At 38.1% G+C, this 19750-nt stretch overlaps 4 protein-coding genes and 1 long non-coding RNA gene across 6 annotated transcripts; 3 read left to right on the top strand and 2 right to left on the bottom strand.

Moving 5' to 3' along the window:
- Positions 1 to 1734: 1734 nt before the first annotated feature.
- On the bottom strand, positions 1735 to 3806 carry LOC103929111 ((13S,14R)-1,13-dihydroxy-N-methylcanadine 13-O-acetyltransferase AT1-like). Its single transcript, XM_018642933.2, has one exon. The coding sequence runs from the start codon at positions 3630 to 3632 to the stop codon at positions 1986 to 1988; it is 1647 nt and encodes a 548-aa protein (XP_018498449.2). The 5' UTR covers positions 3633 to 3806; the 3' UTR covers positions 1735 to 1985.
- A 5273-nt stretch (positions 3807 to 9079) lies between these two features.
- LOC103927027 (flavanone 3-dioxygenase 2) lies at positions 9080 to 10840 on the top strand. Its single transcript, XM_009335928.3, has 4 exons — positions 9080 to 9384; positions 9497 to 9759; positions 9854 to 10178; positions 10293 to 10840. The coding sequence occupies exons 1-4, from the start codon at positions 9169 to 9171 to the stop codon at positions 10539 to 10541; spliced, it is 1053 nt and encodes a 350-aa protein (XP_009334203.1). The 5' UTR covers positions 9080 to 9168; the 3' UTR covers positions 10542 to 10840.
- On the bottom strand, positions 10813 to 12120 carry LOC103927036. Its single transcript, XR_664144.3, has 2 exons — positions 11360 to 12120; positions 10813 to 11159 (listed from the first exon to the last, which is right to left on the bottom strand). It is a non-coding gene; the product is annotated as an uncharacterized LOC103927036 (long non-coding RNA).
- A 1016-nt stretch (positions 12121 to 13136) lies between these two features.
- On the top strand, positions 13137 to 14902 carry LOC103927018 (small nuclear ribonucleoprotein SmD3b). Its single transcript, XM_009335917.3, has 5 exons — positions 13137 to 13372; positions 13956 to 14008; positions 14124 to 14190; positions 14278 to 14334; positions 14600 to 14902. Exons 1-5 carry the CDS (start codon positions 13214 to 13216, stop codon positions 14657 to 14659), a joined length of 396 nt encoding a protein of 131 aa, XP_009334192.2. The 5' UTR covers positions 13137 to 13213; the 3' UTR covers positions 14660 to 14902.
- A 998-nt stretch (positions 14903 to 15900) lies between these two features.
- LOC103927006 (U-box domain-containing protein 15) lies at positions 15901 to 18958 on the top strand. Of its 2 annotated transcripts, XM_009335905.3 has the most exons (4): positions 15901 to 16621; positions 16707 to 16820; positions 17093 to 17524; positions 17730 to 18958. In XM_009335905.3, the coding sequence occupies exons 1-4, from the start codon at positions 16295 to 16297 to the stop codon at positions 18783 to 18785; spliced, it is 1929 nt and encodes a 642-aa protein (XP_009334180.1). In that variant the 5' UTR covers positions 15901 to 16294; the 3' UTR covers positions 18786 to 18958. The 2 variants fall into 2 exon arrangements, with proteins under 2 accessions (XP_009334180.1, XP_048430933.1); XM_048574976.1 differs by lacking the exons at positions 15901 to 16621; positions 16707 to 16820 and adding an exon at positions 16830 to 17006.
- The last annotated feature ends 792 nt before the right edge of the window (positions 18959 to 19750 follow it).

The following is a 19750-nucleotide window of genomic DNA, read 5'->3' as shown; positions in this document are numbered from 1 at the left end:
TCATGCTACGGTGATAGAGTGGGCCCGGGAAGTGATCCCTCCCGGCCCTGGATGTGACAAATTGGTATCAGAGCCTAACCCTGGCCGTGGTGTGCCGACGAGGACATCGGGGCCCTAAGGGGGGTGGATTGTGACATTCCACATCGCCTAGGAGAGTGATCCTTAAATGTATATTCTCATCCCTACCTAGCACGAGGCCTTTTGGGAGCTCACTGGCTTCGGGTTCCGTAGGAACTCCGAAGTTAAGCGAGAAGGGGGTTAGAGCAATCCCATGATGGATGACCCATTGGGAAGTTGCTCGTGAGTTCCCAAAAACAAAACCGTGAAAGAATGGTAAGTCCAAAGCGGACAATATCGTGCTACGGTGATGGAGTGGGCCCAGGAAGTGATCTGACCCAGGCCGGGATGTGACATAAGCCCCACCCCCTCCCCCTTAATGTATATAATATCGTTTGTTCAAAAAAAAATCATTTGACAACTAATTTAATCACATTATTATGCATGTGAGAAAGACATTTTTTATAACCGGCATTACAAGTCTTTTAAGATGTTTTGAACATGTTTAAAAATAGAGAAAATAATATTTAATGCACATCTGATTGAATCACATTATTGTTAGCCTATTGTGAGGTACTAATTAAAAAAATGTAAAAAAATAATTAATTATTAAAAAAATACTGTTAAAATGACGAAAATATCTTGCATTATTTGGTGCATTATTTTGGGTTGTTTTCGAAATTTTTTGTTTTGGGAGCATTTTTGTCTAAATATTTTTTATGAAACTTGTGACCCCAAAAAAGATTGTTGACTTTATATATAAAGATTATTCTTTGCGAATTGCAAATTTGGAATTTGGTACTATAATTTTTTTCAACAAGTCACTTGGACGCTCATTACAATACATTTTAGGGTTATGTACAATGTTGGACATGTTACCCTCAAAAACGACACAAAATTGAGGAATTTGAGTTTATTATAACCATCTTCGTGTCATGATGATCGACCCGTTTGACACGGTAAATAAATATTTTGTGTTCCAAATTAATTTCCTTAATTAAAAAAATGACACACTTAAACATGTTTACATAATTATATCACTTTTTTATTTGATGTAAACCTATATTTGATCGGTAATTTTGTGCTTATGAACGTTAAACAGGCTAAACATATAATTATAATTGACACCATTAATAATCGTATCATATTCACATTTACAAAGAATGACCCAGTTAATCATTTTGTCATGTTCGAGTTGATCCTAATTATGTTTGTGTTGACACGAATCTAATTCGTGAACACAATTCCACCCCTACAATTTTGATACTAATATTTTGCTCAAATAAGTATTTTAGTCCCGTGTGTCTTAAAGATATAAATTTTGATATGCTTTACTCTTCTTAGTAATCTTAGTTATTTTTAATCTAATTTGATGTTAATTTTGAAGTGTGAGTTTTTTCATGTGTCACGTAATAACACATACAATACATGAAAATGAAAAAAATAAGTGGACAATAGTATCTAATGGAATAATAATACTATTTGATACAAGCGAGATTGAAGGAGATGAAATCGAATTTAAAATTCATTATTTATACACATTTACTAATTAGTTTGTCGATCACCTTTTCTTTAATAAATTGTTCAAAAAAAAAATATCTAAAAGGTGATTAAAAAGTGAGCAATAGAGGTGGTCCGAATAACATGTCCTTCATACATGGATCATAGTGTAGAGTGTAAACCAAATATACTATTTTAAATTCATTGGGATTCAAGAACTATTCACTCTTGCAAACATCGGCAAGATTAGCGACAAGATTTACATGCACCTAGTTCGACCACACGTAATTCCACCATGATTAGAAGCACATACACACATACCGCACTGGCCAAAATATCCATACTCACCGACTAAATTGCCCAAATTAAAAACACAATAATCATAGTTAATTAACAATGATGAGCATATCCACGGGAACACAGAAGTATCAAAGGAGTAGTAAGGGAGTGGGGTCCAACGAAACGAATTTTCGGAGTTGGGGATTGCATTGGAGTATAGCCATGTGCTGTTGGTCCAGAGTGACCCATGCTTCTATTCCGTCTCCCGACTTAGTGTCAACCAAAATTATAAGATTCAAGAAGACGGAATTCCCAGTCGAGCCGACACTGCTGACCCAAACAGGCTTTCCCCACCCGAAATCACCGCCTTCGTAGAACCCAAAATTACACCAACTGCTAAACCCATAATAATCTGATTCTGATGACAGCGACGATCTTAATTCCTCCAGAGACTCCAGCATGTGATACTTCCCCTCCTCCTCCTCACCTGCAGATCGCATTTTGTTAACAAAATCACCATCAATCTTTGACACTGCATTCCTCAACTCCTCCACCAGCCCATGCAATTGCAATCCATCAGCTGCAGCATCATTATCATCTAGCGTTACTATTGGTGTCCGGCATCGAGCAGCCGCAATCCAAAGGAGGTTTCCAATTGAGTACTCCAAATCTAAATCCAACATAGATGTGATCCTTGAGCGGAGGTTGACTGCGTGGGTGAGGAGTGAAGGCCTTATGAAACCATGTATTTGTTTGGAGGCAGCCATGGCGCATTGCCATATGAAAGCCGAAACAACCTCAACACGCGTCGGCCGCTTCACCTTATAATTATTATTCACTGCTGCCACCATGCCCTTGAGGGCCGCTATAGCTGACCCCTCAAACACAAGTCTTCTTGTGACGCACGAGGACTTGCCGTCGTTTATGAACAAGGAACCCCACATCCGAAGTGATGAATCTCTGAGCCATAATTCATCGTTTGTGGGGAACAGACAAGTTGCAGCTGATATATTGGGTTTGGTGGGGTGTATTATTCTCGAAGCTGCTCTTGGTGTTTGATTATCATCTGAATCTGATGATGATGACAATGTAACTGAATCCGAGGGTGCCAACGAGGATGATGAGGATGATAATGAAGATGGTCTTGAATACAATGCAAAGCGGGGGAGGCTGCTGCGCAAACGAGCAGTGGCAGTCCAGGCCTTGATAAAGGTGCACAAACCAGCACCATCAAGGATCTTGTGGGAGATGCATAGGCCGATGGCCATGCCGCCACATTTAAACACATTTACTTGAATATTAGTTACACGTGCACCTGTATTATTATTTGTAAGATCACAAGGGAGGAATCCATGCAGTAGCAAGATTAAGTCATCAGGTCGGTTGAGAAATTCACGCAGAGTAGAGTTCTTCACTCGGGCTTCCACGTAATGAGCTCCTTGGTCGTTGCAGTCGATGGACAGGTCATCTTTGATCTGCCCAGCAAGTGGGTAGAACCCAGTCAAGGTCTCTGACAAAGATGTCTTCAGCACATGTAGCCTTTTCATGATTGTGGCCTCGTCTTCGTTGTTGTCGTCATCATCATCATCAAGGTGAGTGGTAGTAGTGCAGGGTTTTGTGAGGTTAGGAGTATTATAACTAGGATCAGAATTGTCATAAAAGAGGATAATGGGAGCAAAGGGAGCAGGTATGAGCTGATCCAAAAGGGAAAGCTTAAAAATTCTGAGGTGAGAGGGCGTTGGGGAGGATGGTATAATTCTATCTTTGGAAACAATTTCTACTTCCATTTTCATCATGAATGTATGTGATGTATGTTTTGTTTGACAATTTCTTAGTCCCAACTCAGGGTGGTTTCGTTAACTAGCTAGTTTATATATATGTATGTATGTATGTATGTCTCGATCGGCAGCAAAAGGCATCTTCCTGCTTGAGGTCCGACTCCAGCTTTGTTTGTCATATTAGGGATACCTATGTATGCATCGGTCATTTTCTAGCTAGGCATCCGGCTGCCCACTCTACTTTTAATTTACTCTTTGTGATGTTTATCAGACTGAAGCGTGCATACATTCATATATACTCTTGATAATGACCATCACTTCACTAACAAATAACAATAGCTAGCTACTAATTTACAAAAACATAAACACTGGCTAGCTACATATCTCTCTCTCTCTCTCTCTCTCTCTGTGACAAACAATTTGAGAAATATTTTAACACTTTTTTTTAACCATTAGATTTTATAACATCTAATGGCTACAAAATGTAATGTGCATGTTTTTAAACATTAGATGACATGGATTATAAAAAATAATAATGTTGGCAAGTGGTCCTCTAACACAGTAGTGAGGAGGAGTGTTGCCCTTGCATTACGGCATGAGTTCGGAACCTGTAGACTCCACTCAATGCCTTCAATATATTTTGTTTTGATTCGACGCACATACAATTTCGAAGCACGTATGACATATTAAGCTATCACTCGATCTCCTGAATCCTTCGTTTGGTACCGTAAACAAAACGTAATCCTAAATCTTCACTCTTGGTATCTTTGGGTGATAAATTAGGTTGTAGAAAACTTTGATTACGTAAATTTTACATGAAAATGGGGAGGAGGAAGGCATATATGCGGCCATGCGGGTGTGATTGTTCATGGAATGTAAGACATGAAAATATGTTGTATGATTTTGAAATGGATAAATAAACTTTCTTGAAAACCCCTTTCCATCTCATGTTAATCAAATTCTTTTGAGGGTTAGAACATCACTACAAGGTAGAATTTTTCCATATCTCGTTGGATAATTTCATGAAGGTACCATATATTTCTGAGTTTAGATTATTGGGCTGCTATTAGTGTTGTTAAATTGCTTATGGAAAAGATTTTCAATTGGGCAAAAAGTATTAGCGATTGAAAATCATAAAATTGTGTTGTCATAGAGTACAACAAAATAAAGTGGAAGCAATGGCAAGAACCCAATCAAGAATCACCATGCCAAAATCAGAAACAGTTTCCGGCGGTGGGCAACTTGATAACGCAAAAGACAAAATCCCATTAATTGTAGCTTTTCTTTTTTATTCTTTCTTCAAGTAATTTTTTCGATTTCCTTCCTTAATGGTTTTTTTATTAATTACAATTCCACGTCTGAGTCCAAGTCATTAAATATATATTTACAAAATTTTCACGTCAGCTTATTAGAATCGTTAGATTTTAAGTAATCTAATGGCCAAAGAGGAGTGTAAAAGTATTTGTCAAAATGTTTGTTTCTTAATCCTAATCCTAAATGGGGGTACACTCATTTTCTACCACATATTTTGTAACGCCTATTATGTAACTTTTTTTCAAGGAACCAAACCATCTATACTTTAGTTCATTATTTATATATAGATAATCCTTTCAAAAAGTTATACAAATTTAAAATCATTAACACATTTATTTGTAGTGAAGAAAATGAACGAGTATTGCTTTGTAATGACTATCATTTAATTAACTGAATGGTCATATGATTTCGGATTTGGATGATTTTTGGTAGATATAATCCTTAAGAATAAATCTAAAAAATAGACGATTAGATCGTTGAAATACATTATGAAGTGAGCCTTACAAAATGTATCGCTACCTTCCTGATCCTGTAAATATATATATGGAAAACTATACATTGAAGCTAAGAGTTGACATAATCAAGGAAGCATGAGACAAACCTTTTCAGTTAAGAATCTAGCTAATCTAGCCAGCTGCTAATTAGTTATTACTTAGGACTGTGATGTTGTGTACAACACGTATTATATATGATAATGATAGTGATATTACTTACTAAAATCATTATATTTTAGCTAGGTGCGTATAAACCTAGTTGGTTAATTTCATTATATTTTTGCTGTATAAATATTATAGCTCTTGAATCATGATATAGAAACTTTCGCATCATGCATGCCTGTTATTGTTTCATGTGCATTGCTACAGTAATAGTTAGGGTCGTCCTCTCCTTAATCGCATAGCTCGCACAATAAAGAATTGAAGAATTAAAGAATGCAATAAGCTTAGTAAGCTCCGCCAATAGTACTGTGTGATGTGTGTAACTGTGTATATGGAATAACGTATCTACTTTTTTATATTTTGAGTTCGAATACCGCAACTGTTAGCGGAGCTTATTGGATTCTTGTTTGTCCTAAACCCTGAATAAGTTTAATACAGCCGGTTGTTTGTCCTAACCCCCAAATAACTACTCAACAACTTTGCTCTCCTAACAAACAAAAAAAATTCACTTTGCTAATTACGAAGAACTATACAAAATGTGGTGGATGTTAATGCAACAATAGTCGCAACACCAGTTACGCAAAACCCACAGCAAAAACCAATATACCGATTTCTCTTCCTAATTGCACCATAAGCAAGGTCGGCCTTGAGATCTTGGGGGCCTTAGGCGAGCCCCTAAAAGAGGCTCTTGAGATTCTAAATCCTCCAATGTGTCACATATTCATATAAATAAAAAAGAAAAAAGCGTCTAAGATATCGAGTACAATAGGAGTCCCGAGTCAAATTAAACGGTTGGATAAGCACAAGTTGGCCATAACAAACAAATAAAACACCAAACAAAACTTATAATAAACACAGAAACCTATAATTGCATCAAAACATCGCACAATCAAGTTTCCTTCCTACCCTTTTCAATAGATAACGTAACTAAGTTACTCAATCTCTATCGAAGACAGTACACTACTGATCAACTTCAAATTTAAAAAAAAAAAAAAATCATAGTACGAGGATTAATTACCTCAAATCAATCTTCTAAACTGTATGAGATAGTTAGTTTGCAAATCTATTGAAATAGTGATATGGAGATGGAGTTCTAGGGAAATGCTCAAAGAAATACAAAACCCTAGGCCCTTGGATCGACTAAACGGATTGAAAAAAAAAAAAAATGAAAAGAGAGAGATGTGTTTGGTGAGATCAAACTCATGCCCATCAAACAACGTAGTTTCTAATTCAAAAACACGGTAACAATCCAATTTTAACAAAATGCTTAATTTTTTATTATTACAAACCTAACAGATAAGATAAAAGAATTTTCGGAAACCTTTTCAGGAGAGAGAAAAACTTATGTGGGGCTTAACTTGTCATTGGATTTTGCTGAGAGACACTACAATCCTCTCAAAACTCGCTACGTGGCAAATCTTAAATATACTATTTTTTTATTCTCTTATATTTAACATTCAAATAATTATATTTTTTTACTAATTAATATACACCATGAGATCAAATCTAATGGTTCATTTTTTTTTCTTTTTTTTCTTTTTTCTCTCTCTCATTTTTCTTCCCATTTTTTCTCTGCCGTCTTCTTCCACAAATTTTCTGCAATCTTCTTCCCTCTTCTTTCTCTAAATACAAATATGCAGACTATTATCGAGTTGATTTTTTCGCAATCTATTTGTATACGTAACTCTTGGAGTAGATTTCAGAATTTTACAGAGAATAACCTATCTAAACTAAAAGCAGGACATCACTCACTACGAAAGTTATCTAGCTTATTACGCCATATAATAAGCTTAGAAAACCACTTAGCAGAAACCTATCATTTGAAAAAAAAAAATCAAAGATTAGACTAATATATTAATAAAATACTCATAATAAAGAAGGTAGATGTGTCAGGATACCATAATTTTTATTATAAAATATAAAGAAACCAAATGCCCTCACTTTAACCCATAACCCCCAATTATAAGAAAGAAAGAAAGAATTAACTCTAATATGTGATCAGATAAACTATTGATAAAGAATAAAAAAAACCTTAGAGATTTTTGGTTGCTTCCCATGATAAGAGTTGGATAAGGTTTTTTTTTTTGGGGTGCATAAATTTTTTTTTTTTTTTTTTTTTTGAACAAAAGCAAGAAGCAGAATCGGGAAAGAGAAGAAAGTGAAGAGTCCTACGGCAAAATATAAGGGAAAATTTGGGAAGAAAAAAATGCACCATTAGATTGATCTATGTATATTAATTAGTAGAAAACTAATTATGAGAATGTTAAATATAAAAGAATGGTAAAATATTATATCTAAGACTTGCCATTTGGTGAGTTTTGAGTGGATTGTAGTGTCACTCAGCAAAATCCAATGGAAAGCCAAACCCCACACAAGTGGTGGCCTCCTCTTCCGGCTACCCTCAAGGCTGGTCCTGGAGCATACGATGCCCTAAATGAAACCTAAAGCCCGTCCAAAATGAATGCTTGTTTAGCCAAACTTAGTAAATTTTTTTCTAGTAGAGCGATAGCCTTAATGGGGTGGACAGTTAGTTTTTATGGGGAGAGGAATTGGTGGGGATTGAACGCACCAGGATGTAAAGACATGATTGTTTTCTACCTTTACAACAAAGTGCCATCAATAATTTTTAAGCAATGCATAAGTGAACTTCCTACTTAAACTACAAGTCTCATTTGCAATCCAATATTTTTAAATTCTAAAATGTTTTTGAACACTCTTGTGAGAATTGTTAATGTCAATTCAATATTTCAGCTTGTATTCCTTGGCACTCTCTACAGTCGACCGTCGCGCGTCGATCTTAGAGGTATGTCAAGATCGGGGCCTGACATGGTGCCCACAAATAGCCTTCCAAAAAAATAGCCTGTTAGGGCACCTTTTTTGTGTGTTTGGGCAATTAAGCAGCCCTTGCTTCTGCCTTTTAGGAACCGGTGGACTTGCTCTAATGTGCATGTTGGTTGGTTGGTGCCTATTCTATTAATGTATTTGGACATTCTCACTTTATCAAATTTCATGTGTCATTTTGTATATAAAAATAATACTTTTTGGGAATTGTTATTAGCACTCAAAAAATCTCATTCTACACTCCTTACAAATGTATTTTTCTTTTTAATTATAGAAAATTTGGAGTACCAAATGAGATTGTTGGAGTGCTAATAACAATTCCCTACTTTTTAATGCTTTTGGCTGGAGATTAAAGATGAAAAGCAAAAAAATAATTTCAAAGGCATTCAATGTCTTGTATTTTGTGCAAAAAAAAAATAATACATGACAATTGATGAAGTGAGATCGTCGAAATGCAAAGATTAGTGCAAAATTCTCTAGATTTCCATCCTTGGATTGGAGCACAATTTTTCAATTTTAAAAGGCAAAGTGAGACCCGAGTTTTTTTTTTTTGGGGGGGGGGGGGGGTGGATGGGGGTGGGCCGTGGGGGTGTGTTGTTGAGCAAATGAACAGTTAAGCTTAGGCTACAGGGCAAGATTGTACCTTATCACCTCGGAATAAAAATAGAATAATAAACAAAAGATAGAGAACAGTGCGTCAGCCACGACTATTTTGAGATCAGATTCAGGTTTGGAAGGGAAGAATGGAGAAGCTTATATCAAGAAGGTACAAAGAAAGACCTATGCCTGAGGGTTACATATTCCCACCCGATGTAAGACCCGGAAAGCTTACTGTCGTTCCTCTATGCAACAACACCATTCCAGTCATTGATTTGGGTTTGGATGGTGAAGGAGCAGCACAAGATTGTGATATAGTTGACCAAATACTTGAGGCCAGCCAAGAATTTGGATTTTTTCAGGTCATTCAAATTCTTCAATCTGTAATTCTGTATGTAGCTTGTAAGTTATTAGTACTAGTGTATATCAAATTCTAAATGAATAATTTTTCATTTTGTATATGAAGAAGAGCAGGTAATTAAACATGGGATGTCAGAAAATTTGTTGAAGGAGACGGTGGGATTGTTGAAAGAGTTGTTCCAAGAGTTGCCTGATGAGGACATTGCAAGCCTCTACTCCGACGACCCCAACAAAAGCTGCAGGCTCTTCACCAGCACCAGCGGTGGAAATTTTGATGCGGAACCTGTTCATTTTTGGCGTGACAGCCTCAAACACCCTTGTCATCCTCTTTCAGAGGAATGCTACCAACTTTGGCCTAAAAAACCAACTAGATATCGGTAAGTCCAAGCTTAAATAATGTACATATGATGTATTTTCAGACAGAAAGCTAGTATTTAGTCAAAAGGGTTTATTGATGAGATTTGAATTCAGAGATGTTGTCGGGGAATGTTCGACACAAGTGAGGGAACTGGCTTGGAAGATCTTGGAGCTAATGAGTCAAGGACTTGGGCTGGGACCTGGGTATTTCAGGGGTGAAGTAAGCCAAGAAATGTTACTGTCAGCAAATTATTACCCACCTTGCCCGGAACCAAGTTTAACACTAGGATTACCTAAACACGGTGATCCAAATCTTTTAACCATTTTACTCCAAGGGGATGATCATGTCAGTGGTCTGCAAGTTCTCAAGGATGGGGAATGGATTTCTGTTGTTCCTTTTCCACATGCGCTTGTGGTTAATGTCGGTTATCAATTACAGGTACAGCCTCCCTCTCTACCATTATCTTCCTCACCGATCGCCTTCTTTTGGTTTGCCATGCATGACCATTGACAAATTATACACGGTTGCAAAATTGTTGCGGGGATATTGTAGGTTATCAGCAATGGCAAGTTGAAAAGTTCTGAACACCGGGTAGTGACGAATTCAAGTGCTGCTCGGATTTCAGCTGGGTTTTTCGTTATGCCTTCCCATGATTGCCTTATAGAACCTGCTGCAACTCTTATCAATGCAAGCAATCCCCAACTTTACAAAGGCTTCCCATACAAAGACTTCTTTCTCAACTTTGGTAAAACGCTGGGAAAAACCGAACAAGTACTGGATCGCTTTAAGCTTCAGGGTTAGCTAGCTCAATGCAACTTGAAACGGGATATTCAAAAGTTTCGCTTTAAGCACTGCTCATTTGATCAAATGTCGTTTTTGCGTCATTATTGCTCTCTGACGAAGCAAAAACTTACAAAGGTCTCCGACTACAGTTGGAGTTTATTTTGGGTCATTTTATTGATAAGTGCCATCTCTGTGAAGAACTGAGAATCGAGTTCAAGTGAAATTTGCTTAGTTGTGTGAATCATGTGTATCCGATGAATCTTGAATACATATGTGATGAGTACCGCAGTATATGGAAATTTGTTTATTTTCATGTATATATGCATTCTAGTCTGCAACTTCATCTGCATCTGCAAGTCGTACAAACTTCTTCAGAGCGTTTAACACTGATACAAAGAAATCCGATTATTAATATTTATTCACAGGCACAGGCACAGGCACAGACCACATATTATATGTACAGAGAGCAAAAAATGTCAGTCTTCCGATGACCCTCGGTCACACTCTTGTGCTCTTGACCAACAGCATTGTCATGATTCACGGAACCCAGTTCGTTCTTCAAAGTTCTCCTGCCCAACCACAACTTGCTTTAATGTTCATGTCTGCCTCCTCACCTTCATCCCCTCGATAATAAACCTTATAATTTTGCAAAGAAACAATTAAGCCATATTCCATCACTCAAGTTTTAATTTAAACAGGATGTGACAAAACCAAGTCACCACACAACGTTTAGAATCATGTGTCTATTTGCACAGAAATCAGAAATCAAACACGATAATAAAATGTTCATCAAAACCATAAAACAATAACATCATATGGTGCTGAATAAATGGTACCTTTCTGAATTCTGATGGTAGTGGATCCCAGTAGACACCATCATAATTCATATGATGCTGCGAACCTTGCTGGGTCCACGGTGGCAGGCATATTGAATCCAAGCAGGGATGCGATCAACCCAAACTCCATCTCCATGCTTGCATTGTGAGGAATGGCTGAACTTCCACCAGAATACAAAACCCAAATTGGTTCTTCTCCATCTTGTGTTTGGAGCCACCCCATCCATTAAAGCTCATTCACGGTACACAATGTCCGTCTTCTTCTCTGTTAAATCCAAATTTCAAATAAGCTAGAGATCCCATCCATTAAAGCTCATTCACGGTATACAATGTCCACCTTCTTCTCTGTTAAATCCAAATTTCAAATGACCTAGAGATGAAGCAAACAGGTGTTAAGGGAAAACAGATTCCAACGCTTTCCATGTCTCCTCGGTGTCTGTTGTTATTAAAAGTATGCTCCGCCTGAGAAAGAAAGCGCGGATTTTAACTAGTTTATTAGTGAAAGTCGATGGTAGTGGGGAAATTGAATGAAATGAAGAAGAATGTGAAATCACGGTTAGCATCCCCTTCCCCAGTTCCCCTTGTTGGAACGTGAAACTAGTATTCAAGCAAGATGAAGCAAGGTAGAGCATAGTAACAAAGTATTACATGCCGAAGGCAGAAGCCAGCAGCAGCCAGCCCAGATTCATTTGTAATGCTTCTGTTAATGCCTCCTAATTCAATCGGTGAAACCCTAAAACCCTCAACCTTTTGAAAAATTCGGAAAGCCAAAATTTAAATCAGACATAAAATTCTAGCCAACTATTACAAATTATTTTAATTCTAACCAAAATTGATATGAAAATACTGCAATACCCTTTCTTAACTAAAATATTTGCAAACCTACAACTTTTTAGTGTCATTCCAAATTAATCTCAATATTTCCAAAACATTCTAAATAAGTTTCAAACCTATTAAAAATGTCATATCCATTAAGCCCAATTAATTTTTCAAACATAGATTATATTCAAAACTCATCAATTGGGTATATCATGAACAATATTAATATTAGTTGCCTCAAAATCTAAATTTCAAACATAGATTATTTTTATATAATATGAAACCCAATGATCAAACATGTATTGAATTGAATAAAAAATGGATCCAAATTGAAATTACATTAGGAGGGCAATCTCTTAACAAAAAAAAAAAAAAAGGGTTAAGAATTCAGCTAGGGCTTGAAGGAGTTTTTTTTTTTATGTTCATGTGATTCCTTATTTGTTGATACTCGACTCGTAAAACTTCCAGTTATTTTTGTGGGTGGTGAAGATGATGGTGGCAACATCATGACAGTTCATACCATTTCAGTAACCTATGACCTTCTTCTTGATGTTGGCTGCTTGAGTTGCAGGGTGAAGTTGGTGGTTTTGCGTAGGGTTTGGAGGTGATGGCATGAATGAGGTTGGTGGATGCTATGCTTTTATGACTTCTATTGATAAGCGTAGTTAATTTAACAGATTTTTAACTGAGGCTTAACAGATGTGACATTTTCATAGGTTGGGTACTTGTTTGGAATGTTTAAAAAGATTTAAACCAATTTAGAATGACACTAAAAGATTAAAAGGGATTAGGTACTTAATCATTTTCGTTTCTTCTGAAAAGAGAGTATTGGGCCTCTGGCCCAACAACATCCTCAGCAGTCAGGCCCAAAAACAAATGAAAGTTTTACACTAACGACATGTCGTGTGCAACCGACGCAATGTGTGCGAATGCGCAACTATAAATTAGGGGAAGAGAGGGAGGGGAGACGGTTCGTTTTAGGGTTTTGCGGAGCAGAACGGAGCGAAAAGAAGACCAACTGTCAGTAAGTGAATCATGAGCAGAAGTTTGGGAATTCCGGTGAAGCTTCTTCACGAGGCGTCAGGGCACGTGGTGACGGTGGAGCTCAAGAGCGGTGAGCTTTACAGAGGAAGCATGGTTGAGTGCGAGGACAACTGGAACTGTCAGCTCGAGAACATCACCTACACCGCCAAGGTACTCCAGCCTGTCTCATCCTTCGTTTCTTCTTCGTATATAGTTTGCTGTTATTTTTGCTTTCTTTGAACGCCTGCGATCTCTGCTGTCATCTTTTAAATTAAAACCCTAGATTTCATGCGCTTGCACTGACACTGCACCTCTCTCTTACTGAATCTGACGGACCAATTACAAGACAATGTTCTCAAAAAAAAAAAAAAAAAAACCCTGAGCTTTTAGAAGTAGAGTAGGCTTAAAAGCCGATGAAAAAGTTGGATTGAAAGGTGAAGGAATTGGAATTCTGCACTCTATTAGGCATATTTCCCTAGATGGGGCTGAGTGATTATTTCCATATTTTAGGATCGGAAAAGGGGGAGAGGGAGAGGGAGAGGGTCAAGAATCTTAGGCACTTAATGCGTTTCATTTTTTCTTGCTAAAAAATTGCCAACTTAATCTTATACGTCCTGATGGTCAATTTTGAAAAGAAGAGAAACGGAAATTAGTTTAGAAATATCCGATGTTGGATGTTACTTAGTCGCTCTTATTTTCAAAGCTTGAACAATTTGTTTCATTTAGTTTTTGACATTGGTACACTCATCTACAGGACGGAAAAGTTTCACAGCTTGAGCACGTATTCATCCGAGGGAGCAAAGTAAGGTATGTAATGACGGATCCTTTTTGTATGACAGCACCCATACATAATTTGGTCAAGTTGTGTTTCTTTGCTACTCCCAATGATTGTTCCACTGATATTGATTTGAAATTTTAATAGGTTTATGGTCATACCTGACATGCTGAAGAATGCTCCAATGTTCAAGCGCCTGGATGCTAGAATCAAGGTATCATTCGATGTCTAAATGATCATTGAGTTATCGATAGTGATGAATTTTGTTTTTTACTGACATTTTGATTTCTGAATCTGGAAGGGCAAGGGTGCTTCACTAGGAGTTGGCAGAGGTAGAGCTGTTTCAATGCGGGCTAAGGTAAGCTCTTCTAATTTTTACTGAATCTTAATAATTGAAAGCTTGATGCCTTCCATTTAAACATTCATGTGTGAGAAAAATGTGGCGACAACACAGAAGACTGCATTGTGAGAAATAGAGGGTTCCTTGATTTAGTCCTTTCTTCTAGCACCTTAGCTTAGGCATAGGGATACAAAACTCTGAAAATATGGCTTGAACAACTCTTTTATAGAAATAGAAAAGGAGAAATGGATTCAGCTTTGAATAAATATATTTTCCTGTGCAGGCTCAAGCTGCTGGCCGTGGGACAGCTGGTAGGGGGGTTGTACCACCTGTTCGGAGGTAATCAGTTGGACATAATCAGCCCTTCATGCGATCCTTCAGCATCCTCGTTGTAAAAGAATAGACTTTGTTTGGGCGATGAGGAGAAATCAGAAATTGCGTATCTTGACAGGCTGTTGTCGTTTTGTATGCATGTTATGTTTTGGATGCTACATCTTTTGACCTTACATTTACTCGATTTTCTTGTAGTTGATATTGTTGATGTAATAGCTTCGTTTCAATCTAAATCTTCAGAGTTAGTAGCCTTCGTTCTGTTTATTTTCTCATAAGTTAAAAAGGAGAGAAGGAAAACCCTGTGGCATATTTTTTTCATTAACTAACCTTTCCCGTGAGCCTGTGGTAATAGTCGTTGCTGCTAGAATGACAGGCTCAAAACCAGATGAACAAGACAAGTATCCCCATCATGGTGAACCAGAATCAACTGAAAGAATTAAGGCCTTTTCCTCCCTTGCCGTTTATATTTCAACAGTTAAACTAATACACGTATGGATAATGGATAGACATGAAATAAATTAAATTTCGACGAAGAAGTTTACAGAAATTGAGGAAAAGCCAACACATAATGTAAAAAAATTAGTGGAAGTAACCATATGGTCTAAAACAGTCTGCTTCCGCGTCCACTAAACTTGATACTAGTAAAATTCTTGTGTATGACTTCTTCCACTAGAACCCCAACCCTGCACATAATATGCACGCGATATGTATCGATGTCTCTATAATTCGTTTTTAAAATCTCTTCTTTTGTTTTCAGAAGTCCGAAACCACAAGTCACTTCCCCATTCTTTTATTCTAGTCACGCAAGTGATATTACGTAAAACTGACAAAGTAGACACGATATGAATCATTATAGATGAATTAAACTATGTTGTAAAATATGAATTAAATTATTTTTCCCCAAGGTTTCTTTGAGCCCAATGGTTGGAGATGGTTTTGGGAGAGGGGCGGTTAAAGCTTATATTTTAAGTTTTATTCAAAGAGTTGGAGATGGTCTTAAGAGTAATGTTATACTTATCACATTTTTCATACCACACTTATACTACTTCTCTAATAGAAGTAGAGTCCACCAACACAAATGGATCCCATCTCTATTAAAGAGGTTGTGCAGATGTGATAAAAGTAACATTTTTTGTTTCCTAATTGTGACTTATGTCTGTGTTGGGGAGAGAGGGGAGAGAGAGAGAGAGAGAGAGAGAGAGAGAGAGAGAGGGGGTAATACTAATGCTAATGCTATGCGAGTAGTCGTAGTAATACTAGCGGATCGTGGCAATTGGCAATTTACCGCAAAGGGAAGCCCAAAAGTAGGTTGGTTGGAAACTAACCGACTTTCAAATAGCATTCTATTTTAGGCTCTATGCATTTCCAAATTTAAAAAGCCACGAATCCGAAAAGCCGCAAAAAGCTTCTGACAGGCACCAAGAACGAACACACAGAGCACCTGCAAATGGAATCCATGGGCATTAAGGTTAGGGTTTCGTTATCTTCAACCCGGATTCCAGCGGCGAATTATGCATTCATGAACCCTAGGGCAATGCTATTGCTAGTTCGCTTACTCGTGATTTGAAGTCAGAATTACTCTAAGAAACTAGGCTTTTGGTTTTTGGTTCATCTAGTATACATATATGTATAAAGGTGGAGGCCCATGGTGATCGATGGAGAGATCAGAGACGAAGGTGAAGGTGGAGGTGGCGGAGGCGGCGGAGGAGGAGGAGGAGAGATCAGAGATGAAACTGCGGAAGGTGTGATTGAATATGTTGCTCAATTCGGAGATTACCGAAGAACGCAGAGGAAAGAATGCTACAACCTGGTGCGGCGTATGAAGCTCTTGCTGCCGCTTTTTCAGGAGACTCGGGAGTTCGATGGGCCAATTCCGGAGAGGGGTGCTGCTTGGTTGGCAAATTTGAAGAAGGTGCTTCTCATGGCAAAGAAATTGTTGAAAACTTGTAATGAGGGGAGCAAAATTTATCTGGTTAGGCTTTTTTCCTTTCAAAATTAATAGATGTTCAAATTCAGAACCGTGAATTATTAATTTATTTGTTGTTGCGGTAATTTAGGCACTTGAAAGCGAGGCAATCATGGTTAGATTTCATGCGGTTCATGAAAGACTCGGTCAGGCTTTAGAAGGTTTGCCAGATGAACTTTGCCTATCAGATGAAGTTGAGGAACAGGTATATACATATATGTCCCTTTTTTCCGTTTTCAAGCTAATGCTTCCCATGTGTTATTTCATTTTTTTTCACACAGACAGATCTTTTATCAATCTCGCTTTGCTGCACACGTTTGATATAAGTTTGTGTATCAAAAACTTGTTCCTGATTGTTCCGGGGTGGGGGGTGGCGTTAATTAGGAGATTGGTAATTTCTTAGACGAATTAATTAGCAATCCAATCCAGTCTAGTTTTGTTTCTGATATAAGTAACTTTTTTTTTGCTTTGTTTCAGGTGGAACTGATGATCATGCAACTTAGACGAGCGAGGAAGCGAACAGATACACAGGACATAGAGCTCGCAATGGATATTATGGTGGTTTTGTCCAAAAAAGAAGATAGAAATGCTGATAGTGCCATTATAGAGAGGCTCGCCCAAAAGCTAGACCTGCAAAAATCCGAGGACCTTAAGATAGAAACAATAGCTGTGAGGAATCTGGTTAAGGATAAAGAGAGAGGAGGGCCAAGTGCAGAGACCATGCAGCAAATCATTGATCTTCTTAACAAATTCAGACAAATTGCAGGAATGGAAGCGGCCAATGTCCTTGACAACCCTGTCATGCCTAAAATGCTCGAGAAGTGCCCGTCTTTGATGATCCCTCATGAGTTCCTCTGTCCAATCACGCTAGAACTAATGACGGATCCTGTTATTGTTGCAAGTGGACAGGTGAGTCGCTTACACGAAACATGCACCGGCTAGGTTTCCCTAGTATATATTTTTCTTCCTTCTACTCATGTCGTGTGTATCGGAGCATAAATCTTGTAGAGTAAAAGTAAACTTGGGCTCAGTTTACGTTTACAATTGTTATATTAACAGAACGGGAACTGATTCATCTTTATTTTTTCCCTCGGGTTTGGTTATTTCATTAAAGACGTATAACAGAGAAAGCATACAAAAGTGGCTCGACACCAATCATAGGACATGTCCCAAGACCAGGCAGACTCTGGCTCACTTGTCACTTGCACCAAATTATGCTCTAAAAAATCTAATCATGCAGTGGTGTGAGAAGACCAAATTCCAGCTCCCGAAAAAAGAAACTTCCACGGGCCAGGAAAGCTCCTCCACCGAACACAAAGAGGAGATCTCATCATTGGTTGACCAGCTGTCCTCAAGTCACTTAGAAGTGCAAAGGAATGCGGTCATGAAGATTCGTTTGATCTCTAAAGAGAACCCAGAGAACAGAATTTTGGTTGCCAAAAGTGGAGGAATCCCGCCACTGGTGCAACTTCTTTCCTACCCAGATTCTAAAGTTCAACAGCATGCAGTAACGGCTCTTTTGAACTTATCGATTGATGAAACAAACAAGAAATTGATAACCAGAGAAGAAGCCATTCCAGCTATTATAGAAGTTTTGCAGAATGGAAGCTCAGAAGCTAGAGAGAACTCTGCAGCAGCTTTATTTAGCTTGTCGATGATCGATGAGAACAAAGTAATTGTGGGGGAATCAAATGGCATTCCGCCATTAGTAGACTTGTTGCAGGACGGGACGATTAGAGGTAGAAAAGACGCTGCCACGGCACTGTTTAACTTATCTCTGAACCAAGCAAACAAGGGGAGGGCCATTAGTGCTGGCATTGTACCGCCACTGATCCAGCTACTGAAGGACAGAAACTTGGGCATGGTCGATGAAGCGCTCTCCATCTTCTTACTTCTTGCATCACATCCAGATGGACGACAAGAGATTGGACAGCTCTCATTCATTGAAAATCTGGTGGAATTTATCCGGGAAGGAACACCAAAGAACAAGGAATGTGCAACGTCAGTTCTTCTCGAGTTGGGGTCAAGCAATTCCTCTTTCTTACTTGCCGCACTGCAGTTTGGAGTGTATGAGCATTTGGTAGAGATCACAAGGAGTGGAACCAACAGAGCTCAAAGGAAGGCAAATGCACTTCTGCAACTCATAAGCAAGAGTGAACAAATTCCTTGAACAAGTAATAATTAATCTGTGTAGAATAACATTAATATTTTCTCAATTTTGTTGCTTTTATTTGATTTGATTTGATTCTATCCTTCTAGGGTGAATGAAATCACATGTGTATGTATAACAACGTCCACAAAAATGCTACGACTCAATATACAACTTTCAATTACTTCCTTTCACCCTATTTTGGCTTATAACAATCGAGAACAGTCTGACGAAGGAACTCCTGCTCAAGATCTACTCTCGCTCAAGACCAATCCCTAACCAAACCCCTCCCTCGCTCTACGCCAAAATCCTAGACCTTAAACCATCTTTGCCTCACAAAACCACCCATGGCCATCGTTCTCTCTCTAGTATTACCCTTAGTTATGGAAGGAAGAGTTATGTAAAAGTGAATTAATCCTCAAGAGGTGTTAGAATAATGTTTCAAAGGTGCAGAGTTTTTGTGAAAACGCAAACTTGAAAGGGTATTAGTATAATTTAACCTAGAAAAATATTAACATACGAAACCTGGACCAGTTAGCTTGCCCGGCCCACACACATCACCCGGTCTCATTTGTGTCCCTCCCCACTCTCAGACCACACCCGAGACTCACGCAAGAACCTCTCCATATGATAGGTTCTCGTCCAAATTTCAATCACTTGCTTTTTCATTTCCCATATTTTTGGCTTATTGGCTATCTCCTTTAGTTAGAGAATGTTCCATTCCATTCGATTACAAAGAAGACTCAACTACCACTCCAGCTTCATTTCGCCTTTCCATTCCCTTACACCCCAAGCTAAAAGTGCGGTAAACAAAGAATCATTTGGTAAATAATTGGTTGAGTTTGTGACAGCGTCAGTTTTTTCGACAGTCGACACTAAACAAAGAACCGTAGAATTCTGTCTTCAGCATATCAAACGCCCATTAGAATTCTTTTCCCTGAGCATTAAAACCTTTCCACACTTTTACAAGAATAAGCCCAGGCATC

Source organism: the organism of the source record quoted next, unplaced genomic scaffold (assembly GCF_019419815.1).
Source record: "Pyrus x bretschneideri cultivar Hongxiangsu unplaced genomic scaffold, Pyrus_bretschneideri_v1 Contig1, whole genome shotgun sequence".
In the NCBI taxonomy this organism is placed as follows: Eukaryota; Viridiplantae; Streptophyta; class Magnoliopsida; order Rosales; family Rosaceae; genus Pyrus; species Pyrus x bretschneideri.
The sequence above is the reverse complement of the archived record's forward strand: the minus strand, read 5'-3'. Positions and strand labels throughout refer to the sequence as shown.